General features: G+C 34.3%; 2 protein-coding genes across 3 annotated transcripts; both read left to right on the forward strand.

Annotated features, from left to right (window-relative positions):
• Positions 1–558: 558 nt before the first annotated feature.
• Positions 559–6,126, forward strand: LOC133679078 (squalene synthase 2). 2 transcript variants are annotated; one of them, XM_062101582.1, is made up of 14 exons: positions 559–962; positions 1,064–1,106; positions 1,535–1,624; positions 2,201–2,276; positions 2,455–2,524; positions 3,101–3,244; positions 3,347–3,451; positions 3,616–3,762; positions 4,021–4,096; positions 4,574–4,662; positions 5,213–5,304; positions 5,387–5,432; positions 5,649–5,718; positions 5,804–6,126. In XM_062101582.1, the coding sequence occupies exons 1-13, from the start codon at positions 768–770 to the stop codon at positions 5,715–5,717; spliced, it is 1,242 nt and encodes a 413-aa protein (XP_061957566.1). In that variant the 5' UTR covers positions 559–767; the 3' UTR covers position 5,718; positions 5,804–6,126. The 2 variants fall into 2 exon arrangements, with proteins under 2 accessions (XP_061957566.1, XP_061957567.1); XM_062101583.1 differs by lacking the exon at positions 1,535–1,624 and having other exon boundaries at positions 560–962.
• A 3,610-nt stretch (positions 6,127–9,736) lies between these two features.
• Positions 9,737–17,334, forward strand: LOC133679726 (squalene synthase 2-like). Its single transcript, XM_062102409.1, has 14 exons — positions 9,737–10,409; positions 10,512–10,554; positions 11,001–11,090; positions 13,405–13,480; positions 13,659–13,728; positions 14,305–14,448; positions 14,551–14,655; positions 14,827–14,973; positions 15,229–15,304; positions 15,782–15,870; positions 16,419–16,510; positions 16,590–16,635; positions 16,855–16,924; positions 17,011–17,334. The coding sequence occupies exons 1-13, from the start codon at positions 10,215–10,217 to the stop codon at positions 16,921–16,923; spliced, it is 1,242 nt and encodes a 413-aa protein (XP_061958393.1). The 5' UTR covers positions 9,737–10,214; the 3' UTR covers position 16,924; positions 17,011–17,334.
• Positions 17,335–17,436: the final 102 nt, after the last annotated feature.

Here is a 17,436-nt window from a genome sequence, read left to right on the forward strand (position 1 = left end):
ATTCAAAATACCATAATAATATTTTAACCCTTCAACATAAACATAGGAGATGATATAATGTTCGACATGTCAAATAATATTTTTTTTTTACTTTAATATTAACCGATATACTGACCTGACAACACATGAACACGCCATGTGGCACTAACATGTTATTGGTTGTTATAGCGGCACCACATGACAGATGGCATTGATCATTTTTCACAAAAAAAATCATTAAATTTTAAGAGGCAGGCACCAAGATAACAGGATCTTGTAATTTGTGGACCTACCTATAGTCAACTTTTATTTTTATGTTTTAAAAACATTTATTTTATTTTCTTACTTTAATTTTTTATATATATTTTAATAGATTGATATTAAAATTTAAAAAAACAAAAAAAAACATTATTTTAATATATTTTAAAAACAACTTCAACCACCACATCAAATTACACGCCACGATTGCTTGCACTACTAAACGATAAAAACGAACCAGTACGAGTCCGAGAGAGGACAAAAATCTCGTAAGTATTTAATAAAAAAATTCAATACTAACGTGAGACCAAGCCCCCCACCCCCCTATAAAAATAATTAAAAAAACCTTTCCCTCCTCGCCCTCAGCATCACCGAAAAAAACTGACACTTTCCTCTCTTTCCCATCTCCTTTTGGCACGCACAGAAAAGAGCCACCAAAAAAAAAAAAGGATTTGTAAACTCTGGGTGAGATTTAAAGTCCTCAAATTTGGTGATCTCTGATTTGGATTTTGTTTTTGAAAAAATCGAAAATGGGGAGTTTGGGAGCGATATTAAAACACCCAGATGATTTATACCCACTATTGAAGCTGAAAATGGCTGCTAAACATGCTGAAAAACAGATCCCGTCTGAACCTCACTGGGCTTTCTGTTATTCCATGCTTCATCGGGTCTCTCGTAGTTTTGCTTTCGTTATTCAACAGCTTGGCACAGAACTCCGGAACGCTGTAATTATATTTTACGTTACACTTTGTATTGTTTTACTTGCGTTGTTTTGATCTGGGTTTTGTGCTGTAAGTATTTAATAATCATTTTTTTTTGTTTGCAGGTGTGCATTTTTTACTTGGTTCTTCGAGCCCTTGACACTGTTGGTTTGTTCTTGTTAACCTTGTGCTTTGTCCTAAATGGGTTTTGTTGAGTTTTAAGATTAATGATGTAGTGTTTTATGCTAGGCAATTGTTTAATTTGCTAGTTCTTCAATTATGTTTTGATGGATTTTAGAATCGGCGAGTGTCATATTGAGTTTGAAGATGCTAGCTCTAGAGTTTTTGATATTCTAATAAATGGCTAGTGGAGATTTTAGTTTAGTTGATAGCTTTGTAACCGAAGTCCTGAGGCCATTTTTTTGAAGAAAAAAGAAATTTGAGAGGAGAGAGCTGTTGGTTTTGCTTAGTTAAGGCCTGCTGTGAGGAGAAGTTTCCTTGAAGCACTCTGTTTGAAGAACACTTGATTTCCACTTAACCGCTGTACTTTTTGATACTTTGTTTTTTGTTAAATGTTTTCGATGATTCCTTTACAGAGGATGATACAAGCATACCTACAGACGTCAAAGTACCTATTCTGATAGCTTTTCACCGCCACATTTATGATCGCAACTGGCATTTCTCATGTGAGTCTTGAAATTTTAGTTTTGATATCCTTGACTCTACAATTTGGAGAACAGTTGACTTGAATAAATTTGTTGCTGAGATTTAGCTTGATAATTTCATCCGTCCGAACTTAACATTTCTTCTCTGTGCAAGAAATTTCTTGTACCGACTAAATAGGGCATCTAGACTATACCAATTTAAGTTAGGATTAGCTCCTGTTCTTTTGTTCAATCACAATACAGATTTTAACAATATTTATTTATAACAACTATATTCAGTTGACATAAGGGTGCTTTGTAATGCCTGAAAATCGTTTGCATTTATGGTCTGCTATAAAATTACATGTTCTGATATTACCATTTTTAGTTTGATGACTCAAGTGTCTAGTCCAAGAGCTTGAACATTTTTATAAAATTTGTTTTACATTTATCTCTTACAAACAGTTGATTAATGTCTGAGAAAGTCTCTCCTCTTTAAGAAGGTAGCCAGAGAAGTTTACTCGTGAGAGGCAACAGTTCCATGGCACCTGTATCTGTAAAATGTAATGTCAATTGAATATTTTTGCTCACTCTAATTTGATTCTTCTTTTGCATAAGGTGGTACCAAGGACTACAAGGTTCTTATGGACCAGTTCCATGATGTTTCAACTGCTTTTCTAGAGCTTGAAAAAGGGTTAGTTCTACCTCATTTTGCCTCCTGTTTGATTGCATGCTGATTGAGGATCTGATTGATTCAGGGTCTATATAATGTGCTCTACACTTCTAACAATTCATTGCATCCAATCACAATAGTGTCTGTGCGCCTGTTTTTTCTTCAATAGAAGACTTATGAAACTCAACTTATTCTGCAGTTACCAGGAGGCAATTGAGGATATTACCAAAAGAATGGGTGCAGGGATGGCAAAGTTTATCTGCAAGGAGGTTAGTTATGTGGGGTGTTGTAATGCGGCATCGAATGGTGCATGGATAACTAACTTAAGGAAAAAAGGATTTCTCTAGGTTCCACTGCTGAATTGCGTGATACATGATACAAATGTGGGTGCTCTGTGATTGCATCCATCATGATATCAAAAGTATAATAAATATGCACGTGTATACTGTGGACTGTAGTGAGCTCAAGCTATATGCATCACTTGAATCAGGTGCTTAGTTATCAAGTAGCCCTTTGCAATTTTTATTTGGGCCGTGGATAGAAGATGAATAGATTATCAAGAGAATGAAGAATGAATAGTGAAATCTAGAGTATTTAGTCATCCTCCTAGAGATATCAAAGGACACTAGGGATGGCTGTGTGATCCCTCTGGATGTCAGCTAAAGAAATTCTTTGAACTCAATAAAATATGCTGACAGAACTATTCTATCCTACAGGGCTTTAACAGTTTCCTCATTATTCATGTTAATCATCAAATTGCACAAGCTTCGATTTCTTCAGTTTTTCTTAATACAGAATGGAAAGTGCTATGTTTATGTGATGCCATTAGACTTTCTCGTCTGCAGGTGGAAACCATTGATGACTATGATGAATATTGCCACTATGTAGCAGGACTTGTTGGACTGGGCTTGTCCAAGCTTTTCCATGCCTCTGAATTAGAAGATTTGGCTTCTGATAGCATCTCCAATTCAATGGGATTGTTTCTTCAGGTATCACTATGATGCAAGAGCCATTGATGTGCTTTATCTGCGGGTTAACTTTGTTTTGAAATGTAATTCTAACATGTATATCCTGGATTTGATAAAACTTAGAAAACAAACATTATTCGTGATTATCTGGAGGACATAAATGAGATACCTAAGTCACGCATGTTTTGGCCTCGCGAGATTTGGAGTAAATACGTCAACAAACTTGAGGTTTGCTTCTTTTCCATTTATCATCTCAACTTTAGTACCATAAACATCCCTTTGTAGTCATTATGTTCGCGAATGATGTAAATATAAGTACAATACTTGAAATGTGATAGTGTTATTTTTGGCTTCACCCATCTGATTAACATTCTCCCTGTTTTGTTCCTCAGGACTTGAAATATGAAGAGAACTCGGTCAAGGCAGTACAGTGCTTGAATGATATGGTTACCAATTCCTTGATACATGTGGATGATTGCTTGAAATACATGTCTGCATTGCGGGAACCTGCTATATTTCGGTTTTGTGCTATCCCTCAGGTAAGAAATATGCTTAAACTGACCTTTGAAGATATCATTGTTTCATGTCTTGTAATTTGACCACTTGACTTGTTCTTATGCCTTTCCACTTATTCTGCAATTTTTTTTTATCATGTCATATATTTTATTACATGGTGAAGAAAACTCATAATATTTTTAGTCTAATTTTTAGTCTAATTGTGTAGTTTTATGTTTAGTGTTAGCTATAATGGATGTTCTGGTGGAAGCTTTCTTCTAATTTGACCCCTCTCCTCCTAGGTCATGGCTATCGGAACCCTAGCAATGTGCTACAACAACATCAATGTCTTCAGAGGTGTCGTGAAGATGAGACGAGGTAAGATTACTTTATAGACTGCATTATTTTCTTGGCATCTGAAACTGGTGGAATGTTATAGCAGTAACAGAAATTGTTTTGGCGCATGTAAATATCCCATGAAGACTGGAAGGTTTTGATCGTTGTTATGTTATCATAAATGTAGAATTGCATCTAGAATGCAAATGCAATATAAGATATCATCTCTATTTAGAATACAATAAGGTTATTACCAGATGGACCATTCCACAAATACCATTTATTTGTTGGGGAACTGCATAATTCTAAGACTAAGTAAATCATGCCCCAGCTTGCATATCTTGGATTATTTTTAAAAATTTCACACCCCATCTAAAATATCACCCCTGTCCCCTGCTGCTCTTTATTGTACAAAGGATTCTGGTTTGTTAATTAAGTACCTGCATCAAAATAATAAGGCCTGGGTTTTCATGATTCCTTATTCAATGATGTTTAATTTAATGCTAAGCCTATTTCTAGGTCTTACCGCTCAAGTTTTTCATCGAACAAAAACAATGGCCGATGTCTATGGAGCTTTCTTTGACTTCTCTTGTATTCTGAAGTCCAAGGTATGATGCTTTCCTTAATTCTAACCAAGACTTTGCTTTTCCTGGCAAGTTCAAGTATGAAAGTTATATTTCTCCCGCTTGTAAAAAACACGGAACCCTATAATGCTTCAGTTTTTCTTGCCAGCTTGTTTTGTGCTCGTTCATCTCATTGAACCTAAGTAGATCGACGCCAGTTAGACTTTCTAGAAAATAATTTCATAGAAGGGACTTGGTGGAATCTTCACTAATAATAATGAATATATTTGCTTGTATCAATCCCCTCAGGGTTGATGGATGAGGGGATGAGCGAATGATAGTAGGTTGCCACATTGTTTGCTGTGTGGTAGTAGCCTTTGAGATAGTGTATTAAGTAACTATGTGGCATCTTAATAACAACAATCAACAACTGTGGTGGTTTTGTCAGATTCGGAAAATGGAAGTTTATGTATAAAGGTGGGAGCTTTTACACTAGGATGCCACTGAATATTTATGGAGTCGATTATGATCCTCAAGTTTGTTTGTTAAATTTTCTAGGTGCCTATATTGAGAAATGTGCAATTGGATACTGCAGGTTGACAGGAACGATCCTAATGCAACAAAAACATTGAGCAGTCTGGAAGCTGTACAAAAAACTTGCAGGGAATCCGGGGCTCTAAACATAAGGTTTGTCAAGCTATCCTCTGAGCCTTGAATTGTTTTTTTTTTGTTATTTTATTGGGCTGACATTCTTTCATGCTTCTACCAGGAAATCTTACATACTTAGGAATGAGCTGAAATATAATTCTGTTCTGGTGAGTTCTGCTGAATTGTCAACCGGATTTCCTCGTGTAGCCTGGTTGAAACTTTGTTGTTCAAAACAATTTATTTATTTCCATTTTTTTTCCTGTCCTTTTCAATCCTACTCATTAATCTACTGTTGAATGACTGTATGCATCTCGTATGCTTTGTGTGTTGATCCAAGAATATCAAATGCGAATATCATCTGATTCTTTTATCTCCTAATGCAGATCGTCCTCCTCTTCATTATATTGTCTATTATTTTTGCTTATCTCTCTGCCAACCGATCAAGTTACTAGGGTAAGTTGTGCCAGAAAAAAAATTGTTGATTGGATTTGCTATCATGATAATGATTTTCTAAAAAACTTCGTTTGTTGATGCACAGGATGGTTGATTTCTTGAATTCCCCAGTGTGCGTATGGATGATGGCTGGCGACACAAGTGCCTGTTCTATTCCATGGAAGCTGCTTTTCTTATAATTGTGTAACCTTATAATGTCTACAGTTTAAACTCGAGTGTATGCAGTATTAAAATGTTATTACAGTTCCCATAGCTTCCAATCTCTTATAGTTGTAATTTATAATGCACCTGTAGTCTTTATCAGCCATTCAGGACTCTCGAGCGTAGAAATAAGGTCCTCTTTGGTTGTTATCGTAGTTCTTTTGTGGATGGAGCAATAATATCAACTTGAAGTTTTTCCGAGTTCAACAGCAGCTGTTGACCCTCTGGTGAGCAACAATGTCCACCCCGAGGGGGACCTTCTCTCTTCCTGTTAGTCGTCTTCCAGTGTCTAGGGACTGATTTCTGATCTGCCCTTGTTTGAGGCAATATGGCCTTGAGTCTTGTGACACAGCAACGATATGCCAGGGATACAGCAAGGGCAACATGAAAATCCCAGATAGGTTTGTCTGTAGGATGAAAGATTCGTCTTTAAGAACTCTGCAGTGGCTATCTCCATGGTCATAGCTACTCTTCTTTCTCTTTTTTTTTGGGCTTAGGCCCCGTTTCTAATTAAACAAAAAAACAAAAAAAACATTTTTAAGAAAAAAAAACTATATATATATATATATATATATATATATATATATATATATATATATATATATATAAACTTCTCGAAAAAGCATGTTTCAGTAGAAAATTGAAGTTTTCAATTTCAACATATAAAACAAGGGCATTGTTACTGTCAATAAAATATTACCTGGCTCTGGAGGTTTGGTATGAAGAGTAAATGTTATGAGCAATGAAGATAAAATTTTCACTGGAGGCGTTAATTAAACATGATTCTATATACACTTGGTGGGTAAAGAACATTTATAGATGTGAGGAATGAAACAGCAGGTTAGAGTTTTTTTTTAAAAAAAAAACTACCAGCAAAGTTCCCTCAAGGCAGTGAATGCAGTGTGCTACAGATAACTGAATAAAGAACAAAATCAACAGTTTGTGGGATCTGTAGGGACACAATATAGAAAATACCCACCAGAATCATCAGCTGCATAAATTTACACTGAACCATTTTGATGCAAGATGCTAAAATTAAGTTCCACATCTGTAATATTTTCATGTTAGTGGAAAGTGTTCCTTAACTCCTGATTCTGTCTTGTAAACTATGAATGTTGCTTGTAGAAAACTCACGCAGCTTTACTTGGTGGTTAGTAGTTAGAAAATGGAAACTTATGGTAACTAGTAAAAACTAGGAAACGACCTAACCTCTTGTGCTACATCAAGATCAGATGTGAAAATAAAGGGGAACAGCCAAGGAATAAATGCTCCAATGGATGCCACTAACACTCCAAGTATAGCCAAGGAATAAATGCTCCATACATTTGGATCATGACCTAAAGTGAAAGTTACATTGTCCATGGATATATCTATCAGTTTTTTTTGCAGAGTGGAAAGGGATGCTGTGAATTCTAACTACTAACATGAGCAAAACTAACCTGATGATCAGCCACTGTAATTGTTCCAGTAGCTGTCGTGAAATATGTCATGAGAATGTAAAAGGCCACCTGAGACATGAAAACACCTCAGATTCCTTCTTATCATAATCAAATGCGAGTACTGCAGTACCAATTTAATTGCATAAAAGAATGGTTAATCGATTGAGTTGAGAAGAAGAAAGATAGTCACTCAAAATATTGAAAACTCTTAAAGATAAGCCACCCCTATCTAAATTGCGGGATAACATGTTAAGCTTTACCCTGGAATCCATCAAGAGATAAAGAAGTTTAATAAAAAAACTTCAAAGAGAACTATGATAAACTTAACTTATTACAGTAAAATCTGAACCAGCTTGCTTTAATGCAAACCTCCAACATAGAAAATCCAAATAGAATTTTAAAAAAATGTATTATCACTTGAATATAAATTTAAACTAATTAGATTTAGTCAATTCAGCTACACGATACAGCCAGGTTCATATCCACCAATTGAGCATACTTGCGATGGGATTGCCGACCATGCTAGCTGCACCTGCAATACCGTACGTAGCCTAACAAACTACACAGGACTAAATGACAGATGCCATTTACGGCACTGGCAGCCACTAAAGCCTTCGGAGGTCCCCAGGAATCTTTCGTGCCAAGACTGAGGATCAGAAGAAAATCATCAAAACTTTTCATTCTAAAAAGTCTCCATGTTGAACTTTGAGAAGCCCATTGGTAAAGATATATTGTATTTGCATCTTGCGCTTTGAGAAACAAATCCATAAAGAACTGCGGCCATGCTAAGCCTCAAATCTAACAGCAAAGAAATTTTTAATTCAATCAAATGTGAGATTAAGAAGGGAGAAGTGTTCAATAGCTAAATAGCAGTAGTTGAACAGGCTTAAGCTTCAGGTAATATATATATATATATATATATATATATATATATATATATATATATTCTGACATTAACACATCAAAATAATTTAAAGTCATAAAAAAAATATTAAGATTCTATTTACAAAAACTGTATTTTTTAAAAATTAAAAAAGGTATTTTTTAATATTTTTTATCAATGTACTAGTATAAAAAAATAATTTTTTAAAAATATATATTATTTTAATGTATTTAAAAATATATATATTTTAAAAAACGAACATTATCATCTACTAAACCCTTTTTAATTTGAAGAAAATAAAATAAAAGTACATTTTTAGAATTTATCACTTGAAGAGCAGCATTACCAGTTAGAGCCCACGAACCAAGAAACTCTGTAAACAAAAGCACTGAGATGCCACATGCCAATCTCGTAATTAAAGAGAAAAATGGATATTCGATGCTGCACTTCTTTTTTATTACAATTGTGCTGCATTCTTATTATAACATGATCTAAGATTGTATTATTTTATCTTGCATTAATGTAAGTATATGTTTGGTATTGTGATGATTTTGTTTTTTTTTTTTGTTAAAAAATGATATCAATACATAAAACCATAAAAAAATATTAAAAAATAATTAAATATTAAATAAAACAAACACACGTTAAAAACAAAAGCATCCAAGAACAAAAAAAAAAAAACATTAAACTCTGAAACACTAACTAAATAGTTCTTGAACTGGGTTGAGGTAAGCTCTAAAATCATCTATCATGTTCAAAGCTGGGGAGATGAGCCTAGCTAGCTAGTGCACAATCGAGCAATCTGCAAGTATTAAATGCGTTTCTTGTCCTCAATTCTAGTTGTTTGAAAATGATATCCCTTGCTGTAGGATAAATGCAACACCCACTTACTATTTCATTATCATTTGTTATATGGTATATTTTTATTATTATTAAAATAAGTTTTTAAATGTTTATCTTAATTAATTTTATAGTTTTTAAAATTAATAATAATATAAATATTTAATGGTCCTAAAATAACTCATACCCATAACTATTAGAAAGCAAATCCAACAACTTTACTCCAGAATTTTGTTATTCTATATACTAATACTATATTATGTCGTGTATATAAAACATAGTAGTAAAATTGTCTACACGAGGGTAGAATATACCTCCAAATGTAAAGAATATTAGAGACTCGTCGATCCTTTTATTACTTTTTTCTATTAATAATTATCTTTCATTTATTTTAGGGTTTGAGTTTGAAATTTAAAAATAAAAATTTAAAATATTAATTATTTCTTGGTTTTGAAACCAGATTGAGGATGTATTTGTGGAAGGTTCGCAGAACACAACACGGTACTCTGTTTTGCTCAACGATCATGATCAGGGAGTCATCACAATAAGCATAATTCACAAATCAAATTGACTTTGAATTTTCCTCCCTGACCTGCTAATAACTGCATGTGGAAGGTTCGCAGAACACAACACAGTACTCTGTTTTGCTCAACGATCATGATCAGGGAGTTTAATCATCACAATAAGCATAATTCACAAATCAAATTGACTTTGAATTTTCCTCCCTGACCTGCTAATAACTGCATGTGGAAGGTTCGCAGAACACAACACAGTACTCTGTTTTGCTCAACGATCATGATCAGGGAGTTTAATCATCACAATAAGCATAATTCACAAATCAAATTGACTTTGAATTTTCCTCCCTGACCTGCTAATAACTGCATGTGGAAGGTTCGCAGAACACAACACAGTACTCTGTTTTGCTCAACGATCATGATCAGGGAGTTTAATCATCACAATAAGCATAATTCACAAATCAAATTGACTTTGAATTTTCCTCCCTGACATGATCCTTTTCTTCTTCTTTTTCTGGGAATTTTCAAAGAGAACTTTGTAAACTCTGGGTTAGATTTAAAGTCCTCAAACTTGTTGATCTCTGATTTGGATTTTTTTTAATAAAAAAAAAAACGAAAATGGTGAGTTTGGGAGCGATATTAAAACACCCAGATGATTTATACCCACTATTGAAGCTGAAAATGGCTGCTAAACATGCTGAAAAACAGATCCCGTCTGGACCTCACTGGGCTTCCTGTTATTCCTTGCTTCATCGGGTCGCTCGTAGTTTTGCTCTCGTTATTCAACAGCTTGGCACAGAACTCCGTAACGCTGTAATTATATTTTACATTGCACTTTTTATTGTTTTACTTGCGTTGTTTTGATCTGGGTTTTGTGTAGTAAGTATTTAATAATCATTTTTTTTTGGTTTGCAGGTGTGCATTTTTTACTTGGTTCTTCGAGCCCTTGACACTGTTGGTTTGTTCTTGTTAACCTTGTGCTTTGTCCTAAATGGGTTTTGTTGAGTTTTAAGATTAATGATGTAGTGTTTTATGCTAGGCAATTGTTTGATTTGCCAGTTCTTCAATTATTTTTTTATTGATTTTAGATTCCGCGAGTGTCATATTGAGTTTGAAGTTGCTAGCTCTAGAGTTTTTGATATTCTAACAAATGGCTAGTGGAGATTTTAGTTTAGATGATAGTTTTGTAACCGAAGTCCTGAGGTCATTTTTTTGAAGAAAAAAGAAATTTGAGAGGAGAGAGCTGTTGGTTTTGCTCAGTTAAGGCCTGCTGTGAGGAGAAGTTTCCTTGAAGCACTCTGTTTGAAGAACACTTGATTTCCACTTAACCGTTGTGCTTATTGATGCTATTTTGTTAGTTGATACATTGTTTTTTGTTAAATGTTTTCGATGATTCCTTTACAGAGGATGATACAAGCATACCTGCAGACGTCAAAGCACCTATTCTGATAGCTTTTCACCGCCACATTTATGATCGCAACTGGCATTTCTCATGTGAGTCTTGAAATTTTAGTTTTGATATCCTTGACTCTACTATTTGGAGAACAGTTGACTTGAATAAATTTGTTGCTGAGATTTAGCTTGATAATTTCATCCGTCCAGACTTAACATTTCTTCTCTGTGCAAGAAATTTCTTGTACCGACTAAATAGGGCATCTAGACTATACCAATTTAAGTTAGATTAGCTCCTGTTCTTTTGTTCAATCACAACACAGATTTTAACAATTACATTACAATATAACTAAAAGGGTGTGGGAAGTGTAGCTTTCCTCACATTTTAGTGTGGATGGCTACAGTGTAGAGATGATTATTTTCGGTTCGGTTCGGTTTTTATCAAAAAAGTAACCAAAACCATTTTGTTTTTGAAAAAAAAAACCGGTTCAAACCAACAGATTTTGGTTTAGTTCGGTTATTTAGAAAAAAAACCAATTCAAACCGGTTTGACTCGGTTTGGCTCCGTTTTTTTTTGTTTTGCTCAGTTTTTTTGGTTTTGGTTCGATTCGGTTCGGTTTTTTTGGTTTCAAGCTTATAAAACCAAACCGCACCAGTCGGTTTTTTCAAAATTCTAATAAGTTTAATCGGGTTTTTTCACGTTTGGTTTTTTCAGTTATTTTTTTCCAGTTTTCTCGGTTTAATCAGTTTTTCGGTTTTTTTGCTCACCCCTACTACAGTGCTTTCCTTTTTTTATTTTTGTTTTTTGCTTTTTTTAAATTCTTTTTTGATATTATATTTTTAATTTTAAACTGGTTAAAAATTTAGTTTTGTAATTTTTTTTAAAACACTGTGAATTGCTACAGTATTTCCTCATATAGTTTTTTATTGTTTTTATTTTTAAAACATGTTGGGAAAACACTATAGCTTTCCTCATATTTTATTGTGGATTGCTACAGTGCTTTCTTTTTCTTTCTTTCCTTTTTGTTTTTTTTTCCAAAAAAATCTGTCGATTTTATTTTTGTAATATTATGCAAATTAAAAATTTAGCTTTGTAATTTTTTTCTTTAAAACACTATGAATTGCTACAGTGTTTTCCCATATAGTTTTTTTTCTTATGATTTTTATCAGAATTATATGCTAATTTTATTTTTTTAATATTGAGCTGGTTAAGAATTACAGCGGTAGCTTTCTCATAAAACACTGTGGATTGCTATAGTGTTTCCCCACATGGTTTTTTTTTTATGATTTTTTCTAAAATTGTATTTGTCAAAAAATAATTTAATATTGAGCTAATTAAGAATTTAACTTTGTTATTTTTTTCTTTAAAACATTGTGGATTGTTACAGTGTTTCCACACATGGTTTTTTTTTTCTTTTTTTGTGTTTTCTTTTTTGTATAATGTTTTCCCAAAATTATCTGTCAATTTATCTTTTTTTTAATAGTGAGCTGGTTAGAATTTAGCTTTGTAATTTTTTTCTTTAAAACACGGTGGATTACTTTAGTGTTTCCTCACATGGTTTTTTTTTTGTTATGATTTTTTCTAAAATTGTCTTCGTCGATTTTATTTTTGTAATATTGAGTTGGTTGAGAATTACAATTATAATAAAGCTAAATCAAGTGGGGAAGCACTGTAGCTTTCCTCACAAAACACTGTGGATTGCTATAGTGTTTTCCCTCAAGGGTGTTTTCCGAAAATTATCTATTTTGATTTTTAAAAAAAATATTGAGCTGGTATAGAATTTAGCTTTGTAATTTTTTTTCTTTTATTAACAAAAAAGCTAAATCATGTAGCAAATGGTTAAATCATGTGGAGAAAGCATTGTATCTTTCCTCACAAAACATTGTGGATTGCTACAAATCATTCTATCGAGTCTCTAAGTTATTGATAACCAACACAACTTTTTTTCTGTCATAGAATATTAGCTTCATCGCACCTTTAATTTCTATTACTTATCTAATACTAGTTCATAATTATAACACTATTAAACATATTTGTTTCGTAACTCGTGACAGCGCGCGGGCATGTCATCTCGTATTTGTTTATAACAACTATATTTAATTGACATAGGGGTGCTTTGTAATGCCTGAAAATCGTTTGCATTTATGATCTGCTATAAAATTACATGTTCTGATATTACCATTTTTAGTTTGATGACTCAAGCGTCTAGTCCAAGAGCATGAACATTTTTATAAAATTTGTTTTACATTTATCTCTTACAAACAGTTGATTTATGTCTGAGAAAGTCTCTCCTTTTTAAGGTAGCCAGACAAGTTTACTCGTGAGAGGCAACAGTTCCATGGCACCTGTATCTGTAAAATGTAATTTCAATTGAATATTTTTGCTCACTCTAATTTGATTCTTCTTTTGCATAAGGTGGTACCAAGGACTACAAGGTTCTTATGGACCAGTTCCATGATGTTTCAACAGCTTTTCTAGAGCTTGGAAAAGGGTTAGTTCTACCTCATTTTGCCTCCTGTTTGATTGCATGCTGATTGAGGATCTGATTGATTCAGGGTCTATACAATGTGTTCTACACTTCTAACAATTCATTGCATCCAATCACAATAGTGTCTGTGCGCCTGTTTTTTCTTCAATAGAAGACTTATGGAACTCAATTTATTCTGCAGTTACCAGGAGGCAATTGAGGATATTACCAAAAGAATGGGTGCAGGGATGGTAAAGTTTATCTGCAAGGAGGTTAGTTATGTGGGGTGTTGTAATGCGGCATCGAATGGTGCATGGATAACTTACTTAAGGAAAAAAGGATTTCTCTAGGTTCCACTGCTGAATTGCGTGATACACGATACAAATGTGGGTGTCTGTGTGATTGCATCCATCATGATATCAAAAGTATAATAAATATGCACATGTATACTGTGGACTGTAGTGAGCTCAAGCTATATGCATCACAGGAATCAGTTGCTTGGTTATCAAGTAGCCCATGCAATTTTTATTTGGGTCGTGTATAGAAGATGAATAGATTATCAAGAGAATGAAGAATGAATAGTGAAATCTAGAGTATTTAGTCATCCTCCTAGAGATAGCAAAGGACACTAGGGATGGCTGTGTGATCCCTTTGGATGTCAGCTAAAGAAATTCTTTGAACTCAATAAAATATGCTGACAGAACTATTCTATCCTACAGGGCTTTAACAGTTTCCTCATTATTCATTTTAATCATCAAATTGCACAAGCTTCGATTTCTTCAGTTTTTCTTAATGCAGAATGGAAAATGTTATGTTTATGTGATGCCATTAGACTTTCTCGTCTGCAGGTGGAAACCATTGATGACTATGATGAATATTGCCACCATGTAGCAGGACTTGTTGGACTGGGCTTGTCCAAGCTTTTCCATGACTCTGAATTAGAAGATTTGGATTCAGATAGCCTCTCCAATTCAACGGGATTGTTTCTTCAGGTATCACTATGATGCAAGAGCCATTGATGTGCTTTATCTGCGGGTTAACTTTGTTTTGAAATGTAATTCTAACATGTATATCCTGGATTTGATAAAACTTAGAAAACAAACATTATTCGTGATTATCTGGAGGACATAAATGAGATACCTAAGGCACGCATGTTTTGGCCTCGAGAGATTTGGAGTAAATATGTCGACGAACTTGAGGTTTGCTTCTTTTCCATTTATCGTCTCAACTTTAGTACCATAAACATCCCTTTGTAGTCATTATGTTCGTGAATGATGTAAATAAAAGTACAATACTTGAAATGTGATAGTGTTATTTTTGGCTTCACCCGTCTGATTAACATTCTCCCTGTTTTGTGTTTTGTGCCTCAGGACTTGAAATATGAAGAGAACTCGGTCGAGGCAGTACAGTGCTTGAATGATATGGTTACCAATTCCTTGATACATGTGGATAATTGCTTGAAATACATGTCTGCATTGCCGGAACCTGCTATATTTCGGTTTTGTGCTATCCCTCAGGTAAGAAATATGCTTAAACTGACCTTTGAAGATATCATTGTTTAATGTCTTGTAATTGACCACTTGACACATTCTTATGCCTTTTCACTTGTTCTGCAATTTTTAAAATTTTTTTCTCATCATGTCATATATTTTATTACACGGTGAAGAAAACTCACTATGTTTTTCGTCTAATTGTGTAGTTTTATGTTTAGTGTTAGCTATATTGGAAGTTCTGGTGGAAGCTTTCTTCTAATTTGACCCCTCTCCTCCTAGGTCATGGCTATCGGAACCCTAGCAATGTGCTACAACAACATCAATGTCTTCAGAGGTGTAGTGAAGATGAGACGAGGTAAGATTACTTTATAGACTGCATTATTTTCTTGGCATCTGAAACTGGTGGAATGTTATAGCAGTAACAGAAATTGTTTTGGCGCATGTAAATATCCCATGAAGACTGGAAGGTTTTGATCGTTGTTATGTTATCATAAATGTAGAATTGCATCTAGAATGCAAATGCAATATAAGATATCATCTCTCTTTAGAATACAATAAGGTTATTACCAGATGGACCATTCCACAAATACCATTTGTTTGTTGGGGAACTGCATAATTCTAAGACCAAGTAAATCATGCCCCAGCTTGCATATCTCGGATTATTTTAAAAAATTCCACACCCCATCTACCATATCACCCCTGTCCCCTGCTGCTCTTTATTGTACAAAGGATTCTGGTTTGTTAATTAAGTACCCGCATCAAAATAATAAGGCCTGGGTTTTCTTGATTCCTTATTCAATGATGTTTAATTTAATGCTAAGCCTATTTCTAGGTCTTACCGCTCAAGTTATTCATCGAACGAAAACAATGGCCGATGTCTATGGAGCTTTCTTTGACTTCTCTTGTATGCTGAAGTCCAAGGTATGATGCTTTCCTTAATTCTAACCAAGACATTGCTTTTCCTGGCAGGTTCAAGTATGAAAGTTATATTTCTCCCGCTTGTAAAAAACACCGAACCCTATAATGCTTCAGTTTTTCTCGCCAGCTTGTTTTGTGCTCGTTCATCTCATTGAACCTAAGTAGATCTACGCCAGTTAGACTTTCTAGAAAATAATTTCATGGAAGGGACTTGGTGGAATCTTCCCTAATAATAATGAATATATTTGCTTGTATCAATCCCCTCAGGGTTGATGAATGAGGGTTGAGCAAATGATAGTAGGTTGCCACATTGTTTGCTGTGTGGTAGTAGCCTTTGAGATAGTGTATTAACTAACTATATGGCATCTTAATAACGACAATCAACAACTGTGGTGGTTTTGTCAGATTCGGAAAATGGAAGTTTATGTATAAAGGTGGGAGCTTTTTCACTAGGATGCCACTGAATATTTATGGAGTCGATTTTGATCCTCAAGTTTGTTTGCTAATTTTCTAGGTGCCTATATTGAGAAATGTGTAATTGGATACTGCAGGTTGACAAGAACGATCCTAATGCAACAAAAACATTGAGCATTCTGGAAGCAATACAAAAAACTTGCAGGGAATCCGGGGCTCTAAACAAAAGGTTTGCCAAGCTATCCTCTGAGCCTTGAATTGTTTTTTTGTTATTTTATTGGGCTGACATTCTTTCATGCCTCTACCAGGAAATCTTACATACTTAGGAATGAGCTAAAATATAATTCTGTTCTGGTGAGTTCTGCTGAATTGTCAACCGGATTTCCTCTTGTGTAGCCGGGTTGAAACTTTGTTGTTCAAAACAATTTATTTATTTCAATTTTTTTTCCTGTCCTTTCCAATCCTACTGATTAATCTACAGTTGAATGACTGTATGCATCTCGTATGCTTTGTGGGTTGATCCAAGAATATCAAATGCGAATATCATCTGATTTCTTTTACTGTCTAATGCAGATCGTCCTCCTCTTCATTATATTGTCTATTATTTTTGCTTATCTCTCTGCCAACCGATCAAGTTACTAGGGTAAGTTGTGCCAGAAAAAGAAATTATTGATTGGATTTGATATAATGATAATGATTTTCTAAAAAACTTCGTTTGTTGATGCACAGGATGGTCGATTTCTTGAATTCCCCAGTGTGCGTATGGATGATGGCTGGCTACACAAGTGCCTGCTCTATTCCATGGAAGCTGCTTTTCTTATAATTGTGTAACCTTATAATGGCTACAGTTTAAACTCAGAGTGTATGCAGTATTAAAATGTTATTACAGTTCCCATAGCTTCCAATCTCTTATAGTTGTAATTTATAATGCACCTGTAGTCTTTATCAGCCATTCAGGACTCTCGAGCGTAGAAATAAGGTCCTCTTTGGTTGTTATCGTAGTTCTTTTGTGGATGGAGCAATAATACCAACTTGAAGTTTTTCCGAGTTAAACAGCAGCTGTTGACCCTCTGGTGAGCAACAATGTCCACCCCTAGGGGACCTTCTCTCTTCCTGTTACTCGTCTTCCAGTGACGAGGGACTGATTTCTGATCT

Source organism: Populus nigra, chromosome 19, assembly GCF_951802175.1.
Source record: "Populus nigra chromosome 19, ddPopNigr1.1, whole genome shotgun sequence".
In the NCBI taxonomy this organism is placed as follows: Eukaryota; Viridiplantae; Streptophyta; class Magnoliopsida; order Malpighiales; family Salicaceae; genus Populus; species Populus nigra.

Coding starts and splice junctions, on each gene's coding strand:
- LOC133679078 (XM_062101582.1), top strand. CDS start 768: ATGGGGAGTTTGGGAGCGATATTAAAACACCCAGATGATTTATACCCA. Junction 4,097..4,573: donor TGTCGTGAAGATGAGACGAG/GTAAGATTACTT, acceptor GCCTATTTCTAG/GTCTTACCGCTCAAGTTTTT. Junction 5,305..5,386: donor TCCGGGGCTCTAAACATAAG/GTTTGTCAAGCT, acceptor TGCTTCTACCAG/GAAATCTTACATACTTAGGA.
- LOC133679726 (XM_062102409.1), top strand. CDS start 10,215: ATGGTGAGTTTGGGAGCGATATTAAAACACCCAGATGATTTATACCCA. Junction 11,091..13,404: donor TCGCAACTGGCATTTCTCAT/GTGAGTCTTGAA, acceptor CTTTTGCATAAG/GTGGTACCAAGGACTACAAG. Junction 14,656..14,826: donor AATATGTCGACGAACTTGAG/GTTTGCTTCTTT, acceptor TTTGTGCCTCAG/GACTTGAAATATGAAGAGAA.